This window comes from Mus caroli, chromosome 12, assembly GCF_900094665.2.
Source record: "Mus caroli chromosome 12, CAROLI_EIJ_v1.1, whole genome shotgun sequence".
NCBI classification, from domain to species: Eukaryota; Metazoa; Chordata; class Mammalia; order Rodentia; family Muridae; genus Mus; species Mus caroli.
In genome coordinates, this window is record NC_034581.1 from 79,499,846 (window position 1) to 79,517,979 (window position 18,134).

Genomic DNA, 18,134 nt, shown 5'->3' on the forward strand with positions numbered 1-18,134 from the left:
TCAGGAAAGGCAGGGAAGGCTTGAACCCGGGGGCGCTCCGGTAGCCGGATGGTTGTCCTCGAAGAATACTAACCCAATCTGGCCCGCTCTTGACAGCGCCACAGACGCCCCGCGCTGGGACCGCTAAGGATGCTAGCCCGTCTCACACCGCCCGGCACCCAGCACGGTTAGTGGTTCGCTCCGAACACCCCTCGCCGCTTGGCTGGTGCCGCGGCCGGTCTCACTTCCGGTTGCTGCCGGGCCCTGTATCCGGTGTCCGCCCGCCCTCCATCCCGCTGCCTCCGCGATGCTGTCCCGGTCACGCTGCGTGTCCCGGGCGTTCAGCCGCTCGCTTTCTGCCTTCCAGAAGGTACAGTCTGGCGGGGCCCGGGCTCCGATGAGTGCCGAACATGGCTGTGGGCGGACGGGCAGGCCGAAGGGCAGGGACGCTGTGTGCTGGCCAGGCCGGCCACCAAGGGCACCGGGACGCGGTGGCTGCCGACGCCCGCGGAGCCGCCCAGCCGCGTGTACGGAGCCCCGGAGCCCCTGTCCTCTCCCAGGCAGCCCGCGCCGGCCGTTTTCCCGCTGTCCCGAACCCTTTGCTCCGGGGCTGGGAGCCGCGCCCGCAGCGACATTGACTTAGAGTTAGGAGGAGGCACGGCCCCCAACCGTATTCCGCGGCCTGTCTCCTCGCGGTCTCCAAACTAGCGCCCGGCAGGCTCAGGGGAGGATGACAGAGTTTGGCCGACTCGGTGTTTTGCGTCTACTTTCGGAGTTAAGAGAACGATAAACGTGTCACTACCTGTCAGCAGCACGATAAACGTGCACTTTTAAAAAATGTTTGTTTTTTTTTCCCCCTCTTTTCATTTTGGGTGACGTCGATAATGTCTTCTTTCTCAACAGGGGAACTGCCCTCTAGGGAGACGTTCCCTGCCTGGTAAGTTCTGCCCTTGCGGTCACCTAAAATGCACTTCTCGTGGGCAGAGCAGCATGGGAGGAAATCTGATGTTTCTTCTCATGGTATTTAAAGACAGTGAATTCAGAGAGATGCGAAGCAAAAGACTCCCTTAACTATAACGGCTGTCGTGTACTCACCCGGCACATCCTTACTGGGTTTTGTTCAGCTTTTTGTGGTGCTGAGGATGGAAGCTAGGGCATGGGAGGCAAGCACTTAACCACTGAGCAACACCAGCGGCCCACGGTTACTGAATTTACACTGTCAGGGCACTGTGCTAGATGCTCGTTAGAAATAAAACAATGCAAAAGGTCTTGTCCTCCAGGAGCCTAAGGCGTAAGGGAAAGGCATGGTGTAAATTGCTGATCATCAATCGTGTAAGTGTTTGGAAACATGGACAGAACAGGTTTAAATAGGTGACATTAAAGTTGTGGCTTGCAGGATGTGACAGTCAGTGAAGAGAAGAAGAAGAAGAGAGAGAAAGGGGTAGAATGCATGAAGTCAGTGAAGAAGGAAACAGGTGTGGCATTCTTTTGGAATTGGAAACAAAGTGACTTGCCAGAAGCCATCAGTTAAAGGAAACAGTATGTTGAGGAAGATGATGGTGTAGAGGCTCTCGGAAGTTTAGATGTTTTTCCCTTAAATTTCTTTTTCTTTATGTGTACTGTGTACACACTTGGCATTCTGTGCCCACGGAGGCCAGAAGAGGTGTGGGATCCCCTGTAATTGGAGTTGCAGGTTGGTTGGGAAATGCCCGGTGCCTGGGTCTCTGCGGGATCGTAGTACCTGTTCTGAACCCCTAAGCCTGGAAGTTTGGATTTTCATTTTCGTGGCTGTGTGTGGGTTGTTGTCTTTGGTAGAGAAGAAAGTTATTAACAACCTTCCATAGCTTACTTTTAATCAGGTGCCTGGCAGATATGTGTTTATCCCTGCCCACCTTCCCTTTTTTATTTTTGGAGACAAAGTCTTGCTGTTAGGACTGTCTGACCTAGAGCTCACTATGCATATACCAGGCTGGCCTTGAACTTCCTCTTGCCTCTCTTTCTCAGAGAGCTGGGATTACAGCCTTGTGCTACCACATCTGGCTCTGGCAAAATACTTGTTGAAAGATTCAGTCTTATGTATGTAGGCTTTCTCGTGCCAGGCGTTGTTCTGAATGCTTTCTGTGCAGTTTTGGGTTAACCATAACTAAGTGAGATTTGGTAGCATAGTCCTCGATTTCGAGGCCAAGGTCACTCAGGCAAAGCTATTGGTTAAACGAGGCTTACCTAACTCCTTCCTCTGCTCAAACTGCTTTACTGAAAGAAGTGTTGGAATTTCCTGTGAACTCCCCAGAGTATGTCTGTGTCTGAATGATAGGGTCTGATATAGCCCAGGCTGAACTCAAACTAGATAAGTAGTCTGAGGCTGCCATTTTACTTTTGATCATTCTGCCTCTCTTTCCCAAGTGCTAGGATCACAGGATTGCACCACCATGCCTGGTTTTATGTAGTGCTGGAGTTCAAACCCAAGACTTTGTACCTGCTGGGCAAGACTCTTAGCAGTCATCTGAGCTGTGTCCGAACTCAGTCAGTAGGCTAGAGTGCTTCTTCCTAGGTTCCTAGGTAAGGGATACAGCCTGTCTCTCTCTGCAAGAATCTCTTGGGCTAGCTGGACAGACAAAGCAAATGCACGGTTATGTACCCTAGGGAGAAAATAGCATTGTGGTTACTAAGTACAGGCTGAGAAGACGTGAGGGTAGTATGATAATAAAGCCCAGCTTGGGAGGTTAGAGAGTAGAAGGCCCAGAGAAGGGACATTTAAGATGAGACTTAAAAGAATGTACGAGTTAGCCAGGGAACTGCTATTCCAGGCAAAGGGAATTTCCTGTGCAAATGTTTCCAAGCAGGAAGAGACTTGAGCAGTTGTACAAATGGTAAGCTGGAGATAGAGAGGAGGTGGAGGACTGTAAAGTGTATGGACTTTATCCTAAGCCAGGAGGACATAAGGCTCCAAGCACGGTCCATAGTGCATTCTCAGTTATGTATGACCTTTCTGCTCAGCTAGGAATGCTGGAAGATGCAACAAGTATTTTCTCCACTTTTTAAGCTGTGCGGAAAAGGAAAAGCCTTGTGCTTAGGGGTGGGCATCTTGACTCACATATTCTGGTTAGGCTAGTCACCAACCTAGTTGTATATGAAATAGAAATAATGGCAGGTGACTATTCTACTTCAGGGAGTTGCTATTGAGAGTGGAAAATGAAGAGGCCATTGTGTGAAATCTCCTTATGAGCCTACAGTTCTGCACAAATAAAACTTGTTATAGGATAAATTTTGTAGGACTCCAGTTTTCAAAAAGCTGTGTGGGCTGCTGTGTTCTAGTTCAAAGACAGGCTCTGCTTAGAATCTGCACTGCACTCATTGGCTGCTGAACACAGAGATGTCTGGCTGACCTGACTCTGGGAATGTTTGTGTGGGAGTGTATGTACATAAGGACCAGTTGTCTCTCAGTCGAAAGGGTTATTAATAGACACAAATAGCAAAAAAAGAAAACACAAATAATATATTCCGAAGAAGCAGCTGTGGGTAGTAGATATTGGGGAAATGAATTTATGATAAGGACAGTTGGTTTAGTGGGTAGCGGCTCTCCCCTCTTCCTCTCCCTTTTCCCCTTATCCCCCTCCCTCTCTTGCTCAAGGATCATTTTATTAGAATTTGAGAGAAAAATGGCAGGTCAGGCAAACTGAATCTAGTCGCTGCCACGCCACGAGGAGGGCGATGGCGGCCTTTTGAGTTAGGGTCGGGGAGCACCCCTGTTCTGCAGTGGAAGTTGTGGGCTAGCAGCTATAGAAAGGGCGGGGAAGCCGGGCGCGGTGGCGCACGCCTTTAAGGGAGGCAGAGGCAGGCGGATTTCTGAGTTCGAGGCCAGCCTGGTCTACAGAGTGAGTTCCAGGACAGCCAGGGCTACACAGAGAAATCCTGTCTCGAAAAACCAAAAAAAAAAGAAAAAAAAGAAAAGGGCGGGCGGGCAGGGAGTCCTCACAGAAACAGTAAGACCCCAGAGTGACCTTTGGCCAGGGTCAGAGAAAAGGGCAAGTTACCCTTTTTGAATTGGCACTCCCAGAGACTCATCTTATTAAGAGTGACCAGGTGGAAAGCGCACCTCAGAGGAAGGTAGACTGACAGGGGGAGAGGTGGTTTCTGCTCAGGACAAGTGGAAGACCTAAAGCCACCCAGTCTTTGCCGCTAGGGTTCAGTCAGTTCACTTTCTAGCCTCATCCACTACACCCAGATCAGCTCCTCTGCCTCAGGTTATAAGAAGTCACGGGACAAGCTATCATATGTCTACTTTCAAGTTTCAAAGGTAGTAGAGACATTTTATTATGCAAACATAGTAGGCTAATGAAAATTCATGACTTTTTAAGGCAGGTAGATTATACAAGCCTTAGGGCTGTACATCAGACCTCTTTCCCCTCCAAGTGCACATCCACTCTTATTCTCCCATACCTATATGCTGCCAATAAGGCAGGTCGAACATTTGCGAAGCAGGATTCTAAATGATAAAGATTCTGCCATTGCCTGAAGCTGGCCCACTCTGTTTGGGCTCTGTGGGATGAATAATTCTATTTAATCCTGCGTGGATTAGGAGCTGTTGATTAAGAGTTGTTTGTTTCTTGCAGGGGTCTCCTTCTGTCGGGGACCAGCTTACCCTGACAGCAGGAAGATGGTGTAAGTATCACTGGGTGATGCGGATATGTGCCCGTGGTAGATTTACTTAGACACAGATTCTAAATTTAAACTCCGACGTCTTCACGGATCTCCAGTTCTAGACATTAAGAGCATTAGGTTGGATCCATAGACCCATCCTGGATGGTCATGGTCGTTTTTATCATAATCTACCTTTGTCATCAGCTCAGTGGTCAGGTGTTGGACCAAAAGTATACTGGACCTTCGCAGGTAGTTAAAGTATAATGAGTGTTAACTTGAAACTATCTTTCTTATTCTTTTTCTTAAAAATTAGAATGGGCATCTAAGAGAACCTAATATTCTAGTTGGATACAAGTGCAGCTGAGGGCTGGAGGTCACGTTTGCTTCAGAGAATTGAGAGAATTCTCTCTCTCTTGGTAGCACTGTTAGTCGTCTTAAAATCAGTAAATGCAAAAGACCAGTTAAGCCCAGGACTTTTGACTGGATTGGTAAGAACACTATTATTGCCTAATGCAGAGTTTGGAGGCGGGCCATCCACGTGTGGTCCAGAGTAACTTGCACTTACTTGAGTTACTTTACATTCCAAGCGTCTTTAGGGTTCTGAGAGGCTGCTTTCTAGCACCTCTTGAGGAACTGTGGGCTGCCTCATTACAGGGTGAAGCCCTGGCAGGAACAAGAGCTTTCTCCTTACGCAGCACAATGCATTTTGCTTTCATTCCAAAATGTTTCATTAGCGTGCTGTTACAAGTACAAAACTCTTGAAATCTTTGTGGTTTGTTTGTTGGGTTTTTTAAGACTGGGTTTCTTACCCTAGAACTAGCACTGTAAACCATGCTGGCCTCCTCTGGAGTGATGGGATTAAAAGCGTATGCACTATGCCTGGCTCTGAGATGTTATTGCTAAGAATCTTTACTGGAGAATTTATATATTCAAATTCCTTTCAAAAGGGACAAGCAGCCAGCGGCTAAGCTGTAGTGTTTGAACATGTTCCCACTATGATAAGAAAGAAATTAAAGATTTATAGAATATTTCAGTTTTTGATGTGTAATTCCATTATAAAGGGTTTTTTTTTTCTGTTTCTAATACTCAGCAGTAAGCAAGTAATGCTTTCATAATTTAAAAAATGACTCAGAGAGTCAAACATATTACTTGTTCAGTTTAAATGGAGAGTGGGGTAATGAGGAGTAATCATGACTTTATGTAGTAAATACAACACATAACTAAAGTTAACTGTGGAAAACTCTAAACTTCCGCTTGATCACCCTCAACTGTGGCATGCTAGTGGCATGCTAGTAACACCGTCTGTGTCGCATGCTGTCTTTTCTTCAACGCATGTCTATTTTGTTTAAAAGATCTTTACACAATATTCTTTGATTGCATTTGTTCGTGTAGTAGCAGTGATGGGAGCACAGCATGTGGAACTTGTGGGAAGCTGGTTCTCTGTCCACTGTGTGGGTCCCAGGGAATCAAGCTCAGGCCACCAGGCTTGGCAGACCTTGTCCACTGAGCCATCTCACCTGCTCAAAAGACCTTTTTAATATAAAACTTTTTTACTTTGCTTTTTACTTAATAGGTAATTTCATGTTTCAAAAGTCTAAAAAAAGGCTATCAGTTTTGGTTTTTGTTTTCCAAATAGGGTTTCTCAGTGTAGCCCTGGCTGTCTTGGAAAATGCTCTGCAGACTAGGCTGGCCTCTGCCCACTGGGTGCTGGAACTGAAAGCGTGAGCCACCACTGCCCAGCAATAAGTCTTTTATCCTTAGCACATTGAGCATCTCTTCCAAGAGTAGCCAGTGCACCAGCTTCCTAGGCGTCTGCCAGAGCAACCCCTTCTTTTCCACATTAGTCTCTGCTCATGACATATGTTTTTATTAGATTCTTATGTATATATACCAACTTTATACGCAGTGTTCTGTGTGCTGTATTTTTGTATTGTTCCCCTAGATACTACGTGTATACATTTTAAAGTTATCCTGACATAAAAGAGAAAGGGCTAAAAGGCAGTTAAATCTACTTATGTATTATAAAAATAACCTGTTATGGTAATGAATGCCTCAGGCCTTTAATCTCCGCATTGAGGGGGCAGAGGCAGGGCAGATCTCTTGAGTTTGAGACCAGCCTAATCTACAGATTGAATTCCAGGACAGCCAGGGATAGTGATACTTAGTCTCGAAAAAACAAAACAAAACAAAACAAACCTGTTGAGAAGATCCCCTACATTTTTTCATCAGTTTAACTCATTCTCTCAAACTATATAAATAACCGTTGATGGCAGATAGCCTTAGTAACCAGGCTAAGATAGTCTGTATCTCCGCTCCTCAGGTGTAACCTAGTGAGTTTGTACACAGGGTGCTAGATATCACCTTCCAGCTTATACTATCCCATGTTCAAACGGCATGGTCTTGAAGTTCCTTTGCAGTGAGTCCAGGAAGGGCAGGTGTGCTGCCTCTTTGCATGGGAATGTTAGAGGAAATACCATGGGGTTTTTGTTTTTTTTTTGGGGGGGGTGTTTTTGTTTTGTTTTGTTTTTTGTTGCTGTTTTTGTTTTTAATTATTTTGGGGGGTGGGGTTAGTGGTTGCCTAATACTTTGCTTTTGGCTTCTGAGTTTATTCTCAGTTTGCTGCCTTATGGAAATCTAACCCCGAGGATTGTAACACATTTGTGTTTGGCATATCTGTGTGCTGCAAAGGATTTGGTTAACCTAATTGGGAAGAAACGTCATTTTGGTTAGTTTGCAAAGGACTAAGATTCTTTTTACTTCATAGAACCAGTGTGCCTCACTCTTTTGAGAGGTGACATTTCATTTTAGTACCAAGCACTATTTAAGACACCTAGATCATCAGGCTTTGGGATGCTACTTGCTGAGTCAGAATCTGTCCAGGTCTGGCCTGACATGTGTGCTTTGACAAGTTCCCCTGCATGAGAATCTACTTAAGATTCACCAGTTTAAGTAGGTAACCCTTGGTACCTGGACTGGACTGAAATATTAGTGGTTCACATTCTAAAAGAGTTAACATTTGTGTTTCTTTTGTAGCATTAACAGTGGTAGCGTCTTCAGTGTTCGCTTCTTCCAAACCACAGCTGTGTGCAGTTAAGTACCTGATTTCTTGTGAATGGACTTTTACTGGGAAGAGAAACAACTGAGTGAGTTTATTAAAGACAGAATGAGCACTTGTGGTTTTCCTGATTTGTTTTTCTCTAGAGAATGATGTGATAACAGTCCAAACCCCAGCGTTTGCAGAGTCTGTCACAGAGGGAGATGTCAGGTGGGAGAAAGGTGAGATTTACGTTAAAAACTAAGGTCTCTTCATGAAGCACAGCAAGTGGGAACTGGCTCCACCTTTTCTTCACATCCACATCTACTTCCTGCCCAGTCTTGTAGGAAAGTGGTCTTTTCACACAATGGGCTAATAGAGGCCCTGAGGCTCCCAGCCAACAGGCGTCCTTTGTCTTTCAGCTGTTGGAGATGCGGTTGCAGAAGATGAAGTGGTGTGTGAGATTGAGACAGACAAGGTGGGTTCATCCTAGGGATTTATTATGGATTAATTTTGATTATTCAGTCCTATGTAGTGTGTACACTAGTAACTTGAATCAGTAGCTACTTTGTTTTCTTTGTGGTTCCTGGGCTGCTTTCAGTCTTCTTCCTTGTATCACTTGGAAACATAGTAACTAAAGCATGTTTTAATGTTTCTAAGAAAAGACAGAAGGTGAATCCTCAAGATAGCAATCACTTGTCTTTTTCTGACTGAAAAAATTCTTACTGAAAAATAGGTATTTCTGTGTGTGGAGGAGATGTAATATCCAGATGTAGCAATGTTGTAACTCTTTCTACTCATCCTGCTTGACTAATGCGATACAAATGCCGGACTCTGTCTCCATCTCTTTCCTTTCCAGACTTCTGTGCAGGTTCCCTCACCAGCAAATGGCATCATTGAAGCTCTTTTGGTACCCGATGGGGGCAAAGTTGAAGGAGGAACTCCTCTGTTCACACTCAGGAAAACTGGTGGTAAAGAAGTTCTCCGGGTGGTCAAGGTCTCCAGTGTTTCCTGGTGGGGTTGAGGCTGAGCATACTGTCCTAGCAACTCCCCTGCCTCCGACTGGCATTCTAGTTACACCTTTAGTTGAGGGGTAGAAGAAATCCTGTTGATGGATGGTGAACTTTCATTGTCAAGTTCTAAGCCAACAGGGTAATTTTAAAATCCCACAATACTCTGTTCTTTCCATATTTCTCAGATTGGATCTTTTTCTTAAAGAACTAACAGGGGGTTGGGGATTTAGCTCAGTGGTAGAGAGCTTGCCTAGCAAGCACAAGACCCTGGGTTTGGTCCTCGGCTCCAGGGGGTGGGGTGGGGGATGGGGTGGGGAACGGGGATGGATGGACAGACGGACAGACGGTCAGACTAACAGAAGTCAGGAATCTGAAGAGAGTAGTTTTCCCTGCGCTGACCTGGATCACATGGAGCTTTAAAAAGATGCAAAGGAAAAGGCTTCCAGCTCCTGAGAGTTCTGATTTACCACTTGCTGTAATAGCTGGATTATTGTTAGTTTAGTAGCATTGTCCTAAGGGATTCTGGCATATAGTCAGCCCTGAGAGCCACTGTGTCGACAATTGAGTGTAGTTTCCTTGTTTCTTTACGATTACATTTGTGTGTGTGTGTATCTGTGTGGGGAGTGTACATACAAAGGCACGCGTGTGGAGGTCGGTGGGTAACTTGAGAGTCAGTTTTCTCTTCCTGTCACATGGGCCGGCCCTAGTGCTCGAACTCAGGCTGTCAGATTTGGTGCCGTGTGTCTCTACCGCTGAATCATCCCCTTTCCGTGGAGTTTCTTCTCACATTTTTCTCAGGAAAAAATGACATTTCTCTTTGGAAGAAATGCCAAAGAAAGATGCCTCTACTGTAGTCAATATTGGGGGTTAGAAAAATCTGCTTTTCTGACTTGTAAGTGAAGGTTTTTGTAGAGTATTTAACTGTTAAGATAGGCAGAAAGATGGTAGATTGGACCATTAAAGTTGGTCAGGGCAAGGTCAAGTTCAAAGTAAAGGGAAAAAATCTGAAGTAGCCAAGATGAATGGACCTGTCAGGATTCATGCTGGGACCCCCCCCCCCCCCAAGACATCTTTCCAGGCGCCAAAATAACATCTTAATCAAATGCTCATTGAAGATTAAAGAGTTCAGAGGCTGGAGAGATGGCTCAGTGGATCAAAGTAGATACTGTTCTTTCGGAGGACCCAAGTTCACTTCCCAGTGCCTACATGGCAGCTCACAGTTGTCTGAGACTCCTGCTCCACGGGTTCCAATGAGCCTCTATAGGCATCTCCATTCATGTGTACATATACACAGTTAATAATGATAAAATAATTCTTCAATTTGATTTATTTATTTAAAATAAATGTTTTTTTAACATTCTTTTAAGAATTATTTTATGTATATGAGTCCACTGTCACTGTCTTCAGACACACCAAAAGAGGGCATTGGATCCTATTACAGATGGCTGTGAACCATTATTATAGTGGCTGGGATTTGAACTCCGGACCTCTAGAAGAACAGTCAGTGCTCTTAACCACTGAGCTATATCCCCCACCCCCACTCCTTTTTAAAAAAATTTTTAATGGTTAAGAGTATTCCTTTTGCCTGGTGGTGGCAGTGCACACCTTTGTGGATCTTTGTGAGTTTGAGGCCAGCCTGGTCTACAGAGAGTTCCAGGGGAGGGTTACACAGTGAAAGGTTGTCTTGAAAAAGAAGAGAGAGCCGGGCGTGGTGGCACACGCCTTTAATCCCAGCACTCGGGAGGCAGAGGCAGGCGGATTTCTGAGTTCAAGGCCAACCTGGTCTACAGAGTGAGCTCCAGGACAGCCAGGGCTACACAGAGAAACCCTGTCTCAAAAACCAAAAACCAAAAACCAAAACCAAAAACAAAAAAACGAAAAACAAAAGGGAAAGAGTATTTCTTATACATGTTAACGCTAAAATAGTAGATTGTTAGCAGCGTGTCACATTTATGTGTGCATTTTAACATTTTCATTTGCTTTGTTGTTTTTGCTTAAAACAGTGGTTCTGCTGGTCGCAGCCCCTTTGGAGGTTGAGTGACTCTTTCACAAGGGTCACCCCCAAACCTACGCATAGCAGATATTTGTATGATGATTCATGATAGTATGAAAATTACAGTTATGAAGTAGCAATGAAGTGGCTGTGGGGGGAGGGGTCACCACCACATAAGGAACTGTATTAAAGGTCACAGCATTAGGAAGGCTGAGAATCATTGGCTTAAGTTTTATTTCCTTGGGCTTAGTATGTGCTTTGAAAGTCCATAGATGTTAGTTAATATTTGTGAAATCAGGAAGGCAGCAGAACATTTAGGGAGACCTGAGACTAGAGAATAGTGGCTCGTGTCAGTGTGTATCACTTGATGCTTTGCCTATAGCAAGGACCTAGGAGACATTTGTTTGAGGATGGAAATAGACCTTTCTCTCTGAATCCTCTTTAGTAGCTGCGGTTAGTTGCCTTCCATGGAGCGGTACCAATGGCATCTCTCTCTCTCTCTCTCTCTCTCTCTCTCTCTCTCTCTCTCTCTCTGTGCAGCTGCTCCTGCTAAGGCTAAACCAGCTGAAACCCCTGCTCCAGCCCACAAAGCAGAGCCCGCAGCACCGGCGGTCCCTCCTCCCCCCGCAGCACCTGTGCTCACTCAGATGCCACCAGTGCCCTCACCCTCACAGCCTCCTGCTAGCAAACCAGGTAAGACCCTGTAACAGAGCACTTTACGGAGAGCTGCTTAGATTTCTTTTAGCTTGTTTTGAGGATGGAGAGTCCTTTGTGGCAGGGAAGGTGTGGTTTCAGTGCACGGAGGATGGTCACATGGCATTGCAGCCAAGAAAGATCGTCTGCTGCTCCAATCACTTTGTTAGCTAAACGCTACTCACTTCCAGACCCAGCCCACATTACAGTGCTGCCTGTATTCACAGTAAGTCTCCCCACTCTGGGAGCAAGAATTCAGTTTCTCTGGAAAAACTGTTATAGACATGGCCAGGTTCTATCTTCCCAGTGGTTCTAAGTCCTGTCAAATTGACAGTCAAGATTTAAGCCTTACAGTCTCTGACTCTCAGGTGTCTCTTGGGGAGAAGGGACTTCGTGACCCTCACAGTTGCAGTCTGATGCCGTGGCTCTGAATATACCGGGTTTGCTGAAGAACTGGGTTTGCAAACCAGCCATCTATTTATTTGCTAACCATATGACACTAGTCTCATTACTTCTATGACTAGGCTGTCCATCTGCGAGTTTGGAATGATGCTGATAAACTTTAGTATCTTGAGGGTAAAGGGTTAATACGGTGCAGAAAGTATTGCTGTCCCTGTCCAATGTAGCTGTGCACTCTCTTCATTTTCAGTGTCTGCAATAAAACCCACTGCTACCCCTCCACTGGCTGAGGCAGGAGCTGCTAAAGGTCTGCGTTCAGAACATCGGGTAAGCCTCCGACAACTTCCAGGGAAGTGGCAGAGAGTCGCTGTGGAGAGTAATGGAGTGTGGTCACCTTTAGAAAGGGCTGGTACCTCTTTGCCTTGGTCTTGAGAAGGGGGAGAGAGTTACTTGTTCATGGTCTCGTAACTGTCAGAGGGAATAACTAGAACTCGGTGTCTTCCGCATGTTGGGGTTCCTACTGTACTGTGCTGTTGGTGAAACGCTTCCGCTGAGTAAAGTGTCTGCAGAGAATAGAAGCACATGCTTGTCACAGACGTAGTCTGCTGAGCGCTCCCTCTCTAGACTTCCGGGATATTTCGCCGCAGCTGGGGACCAGTGGGGACAGATTGCTGCATTGTAGCAGTCCTCTGTCAGAGCAGACAGAGCCCTCAAGGAAGTATGGTCAAGAGTGTGGGTTCTTTGCCTGACAATGCTTCCTAAAAATACTATAGCCTCAAAAGCTTGCTTTAGCGTTTCCGCTCTCCAAGTAGCTATTCTCACGCCAGTCTTTATCAAGGGAAGTCGCCCTTTCTGAAATGACTCTTAAGCTGGCTGCATCTACACCACAGTCTTCCTTTTGTAAATTGGTTTTGGTTTTTAAATCACACTATTTCCTGAGCTTCTGTTCTTGGTCAAATTTCAGGTATATCTGAGTGAAAACCTTGGTCTCTGATTCTGTGTTTTTGCTGAGGCCACTCCAGAAAGGGAAAGCCTCTAGCTTTAACTGTAGTGATTGGGCCCAGCATTGTGGCACATGCCATGAATCCCAGCACTTAGGAGGCAGAGGCGGGAGGGTCTCTAGTGCTTGTCATCCATCGCTGACAGGCTGAGTCCTCTCACTGACTAGGGATGGTCGCATGGTCAACTCGTTCCACTTCCCTTTCAGGAGAAAATGAACAGGATGCGGCAGCGCATTGCCCAGCGTCTGAAGGAAGCCCAGAACACGTGTGCAATGCTGACGACTTTCAATGAGGTTGACATGAGGTGGGATCTCTAGTCCCTCTAGTCCCCATATCTGTGTTTCTAGAAGTAGAACACGGGAACTTGCTCTGCTGCTTCCAAAACTAGCTTGACCTGGCAGAGGTATTTATTTCTCTGCTTAGCTCCTTGCTGACTTATGCAGCATGACCCACTGGCTTAATTCGCTAGTTTACTTCTTTAATAATGGAGTGACTTAGAAAGCATGTAAGAAAAGAGTGAGCTTTACTGCAGTGTAAAAAGCTTAGTTTTTTGGACTTTCATGCCTGAACTATTATGGTCTCTGATAAATTATCCTAGGGTAATCATTTTTGTTTAGGCTTTTATATTTATTTTTACTTATGTATATGTGTGAGTTTGGAGCAGGGGTGCCCACAGAGGGCAGAAAAGGGATCCCTTAGAACTGGAGTTACAGATCTTGGGGGCTCACTGACATGAGTACAAGCCCACATTTAGGTTCTCATAACTGCTCCAGTCTCTGTTTGGTTTTTGAGACAGGGTCTCAAATATATAGTCCTAGCTGGCCTAGAACTTACTATGTAGACCAGACAGGCCTTAAACTCACAGAGATTTGCCTGCTTGTGCCTCCAAGTACTAGGGTTAAAAGTGTGTGCCATTATGCCCAAGCTGGTTGGTTGGTGGGTTGGTGGGTGGGTTTTGAGACGGTGTCTCATGTTTCCTGAGCTGGGCTTGAACTCTCTTTGTAGCTGAGGATGATGGTGATGGTGCTACCATGTCCTGCTGCTAGAAATGGCCCACTTCTAGCACTTCTTCCCCTTGGAATGGGAAACCCTTCACAATGTGCCTAAAAGGACACCACACTCTCCTTTCTGACAGTGATTTTTTTCTTGTATAGTTCCCAAGCAACTCAGAATCTAGCAGGCAAAAGGACAGAAACCTGCCACCTCTTACTCTGCCCTGTTTGGATTATGGAATTGGAACTAAATTAAGTTCCTGTGTGTGTGTGTGTGTGTCTGTGTGTGTGTGTCTGTGCAAGCAAGCACACATATATGTACATGTGGGAGTGTGTAGGTGTGCATACATGCATATAAAAGCCAAAGATCATCCACCTTGTTTATTAAGGCAGGTTTCTACTGGCCTCGAGTTTGTTAATAGGCCAAGCTGACTAGCCAGTGAGCCCCAGGGATCTGTGCATCTCCTACGTCTATAACTCTGAGATTTCGTGTGTGCCACCAACCCAGGATGGTTTGTTTGATTGGTTGGTTTTATATAGATTTTGGAGTGCAAACTCAGGTCTTCATGCTTACCTGGGAACGAGGATGTCTTCCCTAGCCCTAAACAGTTAAACTCTAAAATATAAAAAAACCCCAGTTCACTACACCCATTCCTGAATGGCCTAATGGTTGATTTCCTTGTTTTTTTCAACATTTTGATGTATCTAAGTATCAGCATTTTGGGAAAGAGAAAATAGTTTTCTTTAACAAGTATTTTAAGTGTTTATCATATGCAATTTACTAAAGTAAAATTTAGGGAGTTATGGAGATGAGTGTAAAAGCTCTTTGGATCTTGCTATCTCATTTTGGTGAACACTAAATAAAATCTAGGAAAAAAAGCATCAAAAAGATAAAAATGAGTATGAAGTGGAGAAGGGAGTGTTGTTTGCTTTCGGAGTTTGAATGACAAGCATGTAAGCCAGGGATAGTGTGTACATCTGTCATCCTGGTGCTTGGGAGGTGGAGGCAAGAGGACCAACAATTCAGGGTTCACCTTAGCTGCATAAAGTTCAAAACGAGAGCCTGTCTCAACTTAAAACAAAACAACACGAAAATGCTAAGTAGTGTTACATAGAAAGTCATTCCAAATAGTTTTAGCAGTTTGGATCATGGCACTGTAAAGAAAATGTAAGAAACAGAAAAGATCTAGGTTTTGTTTTTCTTTTTTTGCCAACAGTCCACATAGGATATGAATGGTGAAGGTTGGATCTGTATTTGAATATCAGTGTAAGAATGAATTAAGTCAAAGATGATGTCTCTAAGGTACCCATCTCCCTTTGCTTTGAGTATTAAGTCTTTCCCTCTGCATCTCAGTGAGGAAGTTTGTTTATTGGAAATGTATGTAGGGATCTGGTTAATTTCACTAGATGTCATTATTTTATTGGGAAGCCCATAATGTAGGGAAGGACTTTTCCTAATGAATCTCAAAGGCTGCAGCCGTGTTTCCTGCATTAGCAGCAAAGTGTACACAAATTAAATTGGACTTTGAAATTTTACCCATTTCTTAAGACGAAGCATGTAAATATTTTTATCTCTAAAAGATGCAGTTGGCCCAACATCCTTGATTGCAAATCTGTGTAATAGCTGGATCTTCTTTCAGTAGCCAATCTAGTGTCACTTAGCAGTGGCCTGAGACTTCACTGTAGCCGGTAATGTGGTTTAGATCGAGTGCCCTTTGGGTCTTATGCCTATCAGCAAGCCCAGAGGAGTCTTTCTGAGACTTGCCCCTTCCTCCACTGGCCCAGCTTTGCCTCCAAGGGCTAAGCTCTGAAATAGAAACTCCTTAATGACCAGAAAATGGCATCTAGACAGGTCTGAGAACAGAGACACCCACCACGCCTCTTTCGCAGTAATGCCTTTAGGGTGGTAATTCTAGCACTAAATGAGGTTAGACCCAGGAAAATAAACATTTTAAACCCAATCAGTCCCCTTAGGAAAATTTCCTTTTTTCAAAAACAAAAGGTCTGAAGTGGGCAGTTAAAGGGTACCACATCTTATCTTTCCTGCTAATGTTGAATTAAGCCATTATAGGGGGAAAGGGAGACGTGAGCATTTGGGCCTGAGATAAAGTTCAACTCAATTTTCATCATGGAATGGTATTCCTATAATCATAGACCTTCCTGTGGGAAAACAATGGGAGAGGCATTTCTCACTAACTCTGCAATGCATATGTGTATGTGGGGGTGGGGTGGGGTGGGGGCTAGCTTGATAGACCAGAGGATGTTCAAGTTGCAGAGTCTTCTCAGAGGCAAGCCCAGCGCTGAATCTGAAAGACAGGCCACAGCCCACACGGAGCCGCTTTCTAAATACCAAGGAAACCACAGTCAGTGAAACTAATCTTAAGGGCAGACGCTGTGTGTTGTTCTATCTTGGTGCCCAGCCCAGTCCCTCCCCCACACATTAGTAACTGTTTCATGAGCAAGTAGAAAGAAGTGCTAACTCAGAGGACAGAGTGAGTCTGCTGACTTTGCACAAGCCTGGAAGAATATTGGACTTAGCTCCTACGTATAGTTACATATGGTTAGTAGTGCTGTTTGGAATGGTAGTATTCATTGTGATCTTTAGATTATCTGTCACTGAAATCTGTGACTCATAGAACTAAAAGGATCGCCTTAAAAGGGCTCAACCATCTTAAAGGGCAGGTTGGCGCTGATTCTTCTAGGCTGGTATTTTGTGATAGAGTACTTTATTGCATTGACCACTAAAGAATGTTTCAAAACTTGAACTTAGATGCTTCAGGCCAAGGGAAAGCCTATCCATTTGCATACATGTGTGAAAACTTGTGAAAGTCCAAACTAGGGCTGTAGCTGTTCTGGTGGCAGGCATCCCAGCTCGTTGGGAGATTGAAGCAGAGGAAGTGCAAGTTTAAGGCTAGATCATGCAATTTCAGTACACCTAGTCTCTAGACTTTAAAAGGGTGGGATGCATCAGTAGCCCCCCCCCCCTTTAGCACTGGCTCAGCTCTAACTGTATTCTCAGCCAATCAGATGTTGAAGACCATGGGGGTCCTCTTGTTTAATTTGTCCTCGTGTATCTATTAAACCTTGATCAGGGTTTCTAGAATGGCTGCAGTAGATTTTGAAAACAGACTTACCGTTATTGATTTGGGGTTCCCCAGAGATCCAGTTCACAGTTGTTGGACTCTAATACAACTGACCGTTGAAAAGTGAACAACGGCTTATTGTTTTGTAACAGTGTCAGGTGAGCCCTGACATTTCAATTGAAACATGAATTGTCATTATAACTCAATGCAAATTCAACAGTTGTATTTGGAGTTATATTATTTTAACAAATAAATTTATTTAATGAAAAAAAAAAGGGTAGGATGCAGGGGTGCGTTGGGGAGCACAGCTCAGGAGTAAAGCCCTTGCCAGCATTTCTCAGAAGTCCTCGACACTTAGCCTGTGGCAGTATGTGCATGTATACACACCAGAGCTTCACTGACAGTTTCTTTGCATCATGTATTTACAGTAACATACAAGAGATGAGAGCTCGGCACAAAGATGCTTTCCTGAAAAAACATAACCTCAAATTAGGCTTCATGTCAGCATTTGTGAAGGCTTCGGCGTTCGCCTTGCAGGAGCAGCCTGTTGTAAATGCAGGTAAGTTTCCTGAGACCAGTGTGGCAAAGACTACAGACCTGCTGCCACATTTAGGGGTCACCAAAGCTTTTTATTCACAGTCTATGGAAACATGATCACCTTCACCAAATACTAAAAGTAATGGTAACACAATTACTTTCTCTGCACCAAGTGGGCAGAATTGGCACTTACTCTGGCAGTAGGCAGCTCTGGGATAGCCTGGCTTCCCAAGCTGTCTTATCATGGGCAATCTCAAGCTCTGGCTGCTCCTCACCCCCACACACCCTTTACTTGGAGGCTTGACTTTCATGTTTGGCATAGGCTCCAGGTTGACCTTTGACATGGGGTTAGGGGCCTTATTACGAAGGCTTGGGCTTCGTACTCAGTTGTCTTTCCTCTTCTCAGCGCTGAAGTGTTGATCTAGCTTGCATTTCTTGTTTTGTGTTGTGTTGAGGCACTTCTGTGTTCCTTAGAAGATAGGAGAGGGGACAGTGACACTTTGCAGTCCTCAGCCTAAAATCCTTAGTCTGTTCCCCATTGAGTGCCGTGCATTAGGCACACAGGAGGGCTTTCTTTGCTCTCGGCATCTCTCAGAGTTCTCGTTCACTTGACATGTACTCTAACAATCCAATGTAGACTCTGGAAGATTCCCAAGCCTGCTTTTCTTTTTTTCTCTTCTCTTCTCTTCTCTTCTCTTCTCTTCTCTTCTCTTCTCTTCTCTTCTCTTCTCTTCTCTTCTCTTCTCTTCTCTTCTCTTCTCTTCTCTTC

General features: G+C 44.9%; 1 protein-coding gene across 1 annotated transcript in view; it reads left to right on the forward strand.

The window, feature by feature from the left end:
- The first annotated feature begins 228 nt into the window (after positions 1–228).
- Dlst (dihydrolipoamide S-succinyltransferase) overlaps positions 229–18,134 on the forward strand; it is a 22,765-nt gene continuing 4,859 nt past the window's right edge. The window contains exons 1-11 of the mRNA XM_021178536.1: positions 229–349; positions 883–916; positions 4,593–4,641; positions 7,654–7,709; positions 7,822–7,896; positions 8,077–8,132; positions 8,514–8,625; positions 11,201–11,353; positions 12,003–12,079; positions 12,960–13,057; positions 17,257–17,387. Coding sequence (XP_021034195.1) covers positions 287–349; positions 883–916; positions 4,593–4,641; positions 7,654–7,709; positions 7,822–7,896; positions 8,077–8,132; positions 8,514–8,625; positions 11,201–11,353; positions 12,003–12,079; positions 12,960–13,057; positions 17,257–17,387 — 904 coding nt within the window. The 5' untranslated portion in view covers positions 229–286. The remainder of the gene's footprint in view (positions 350–882; positions 917–4,592; positions 4,642–7,653; positions 7,710–7,821; positions 7,897–8,076; positions 8,133–8,513; positions 8,626–11,200; positions 11,354–12,002; positions 12,080–12,959; positions 13,058–17,256; positions 17,388–18,134) is intronic.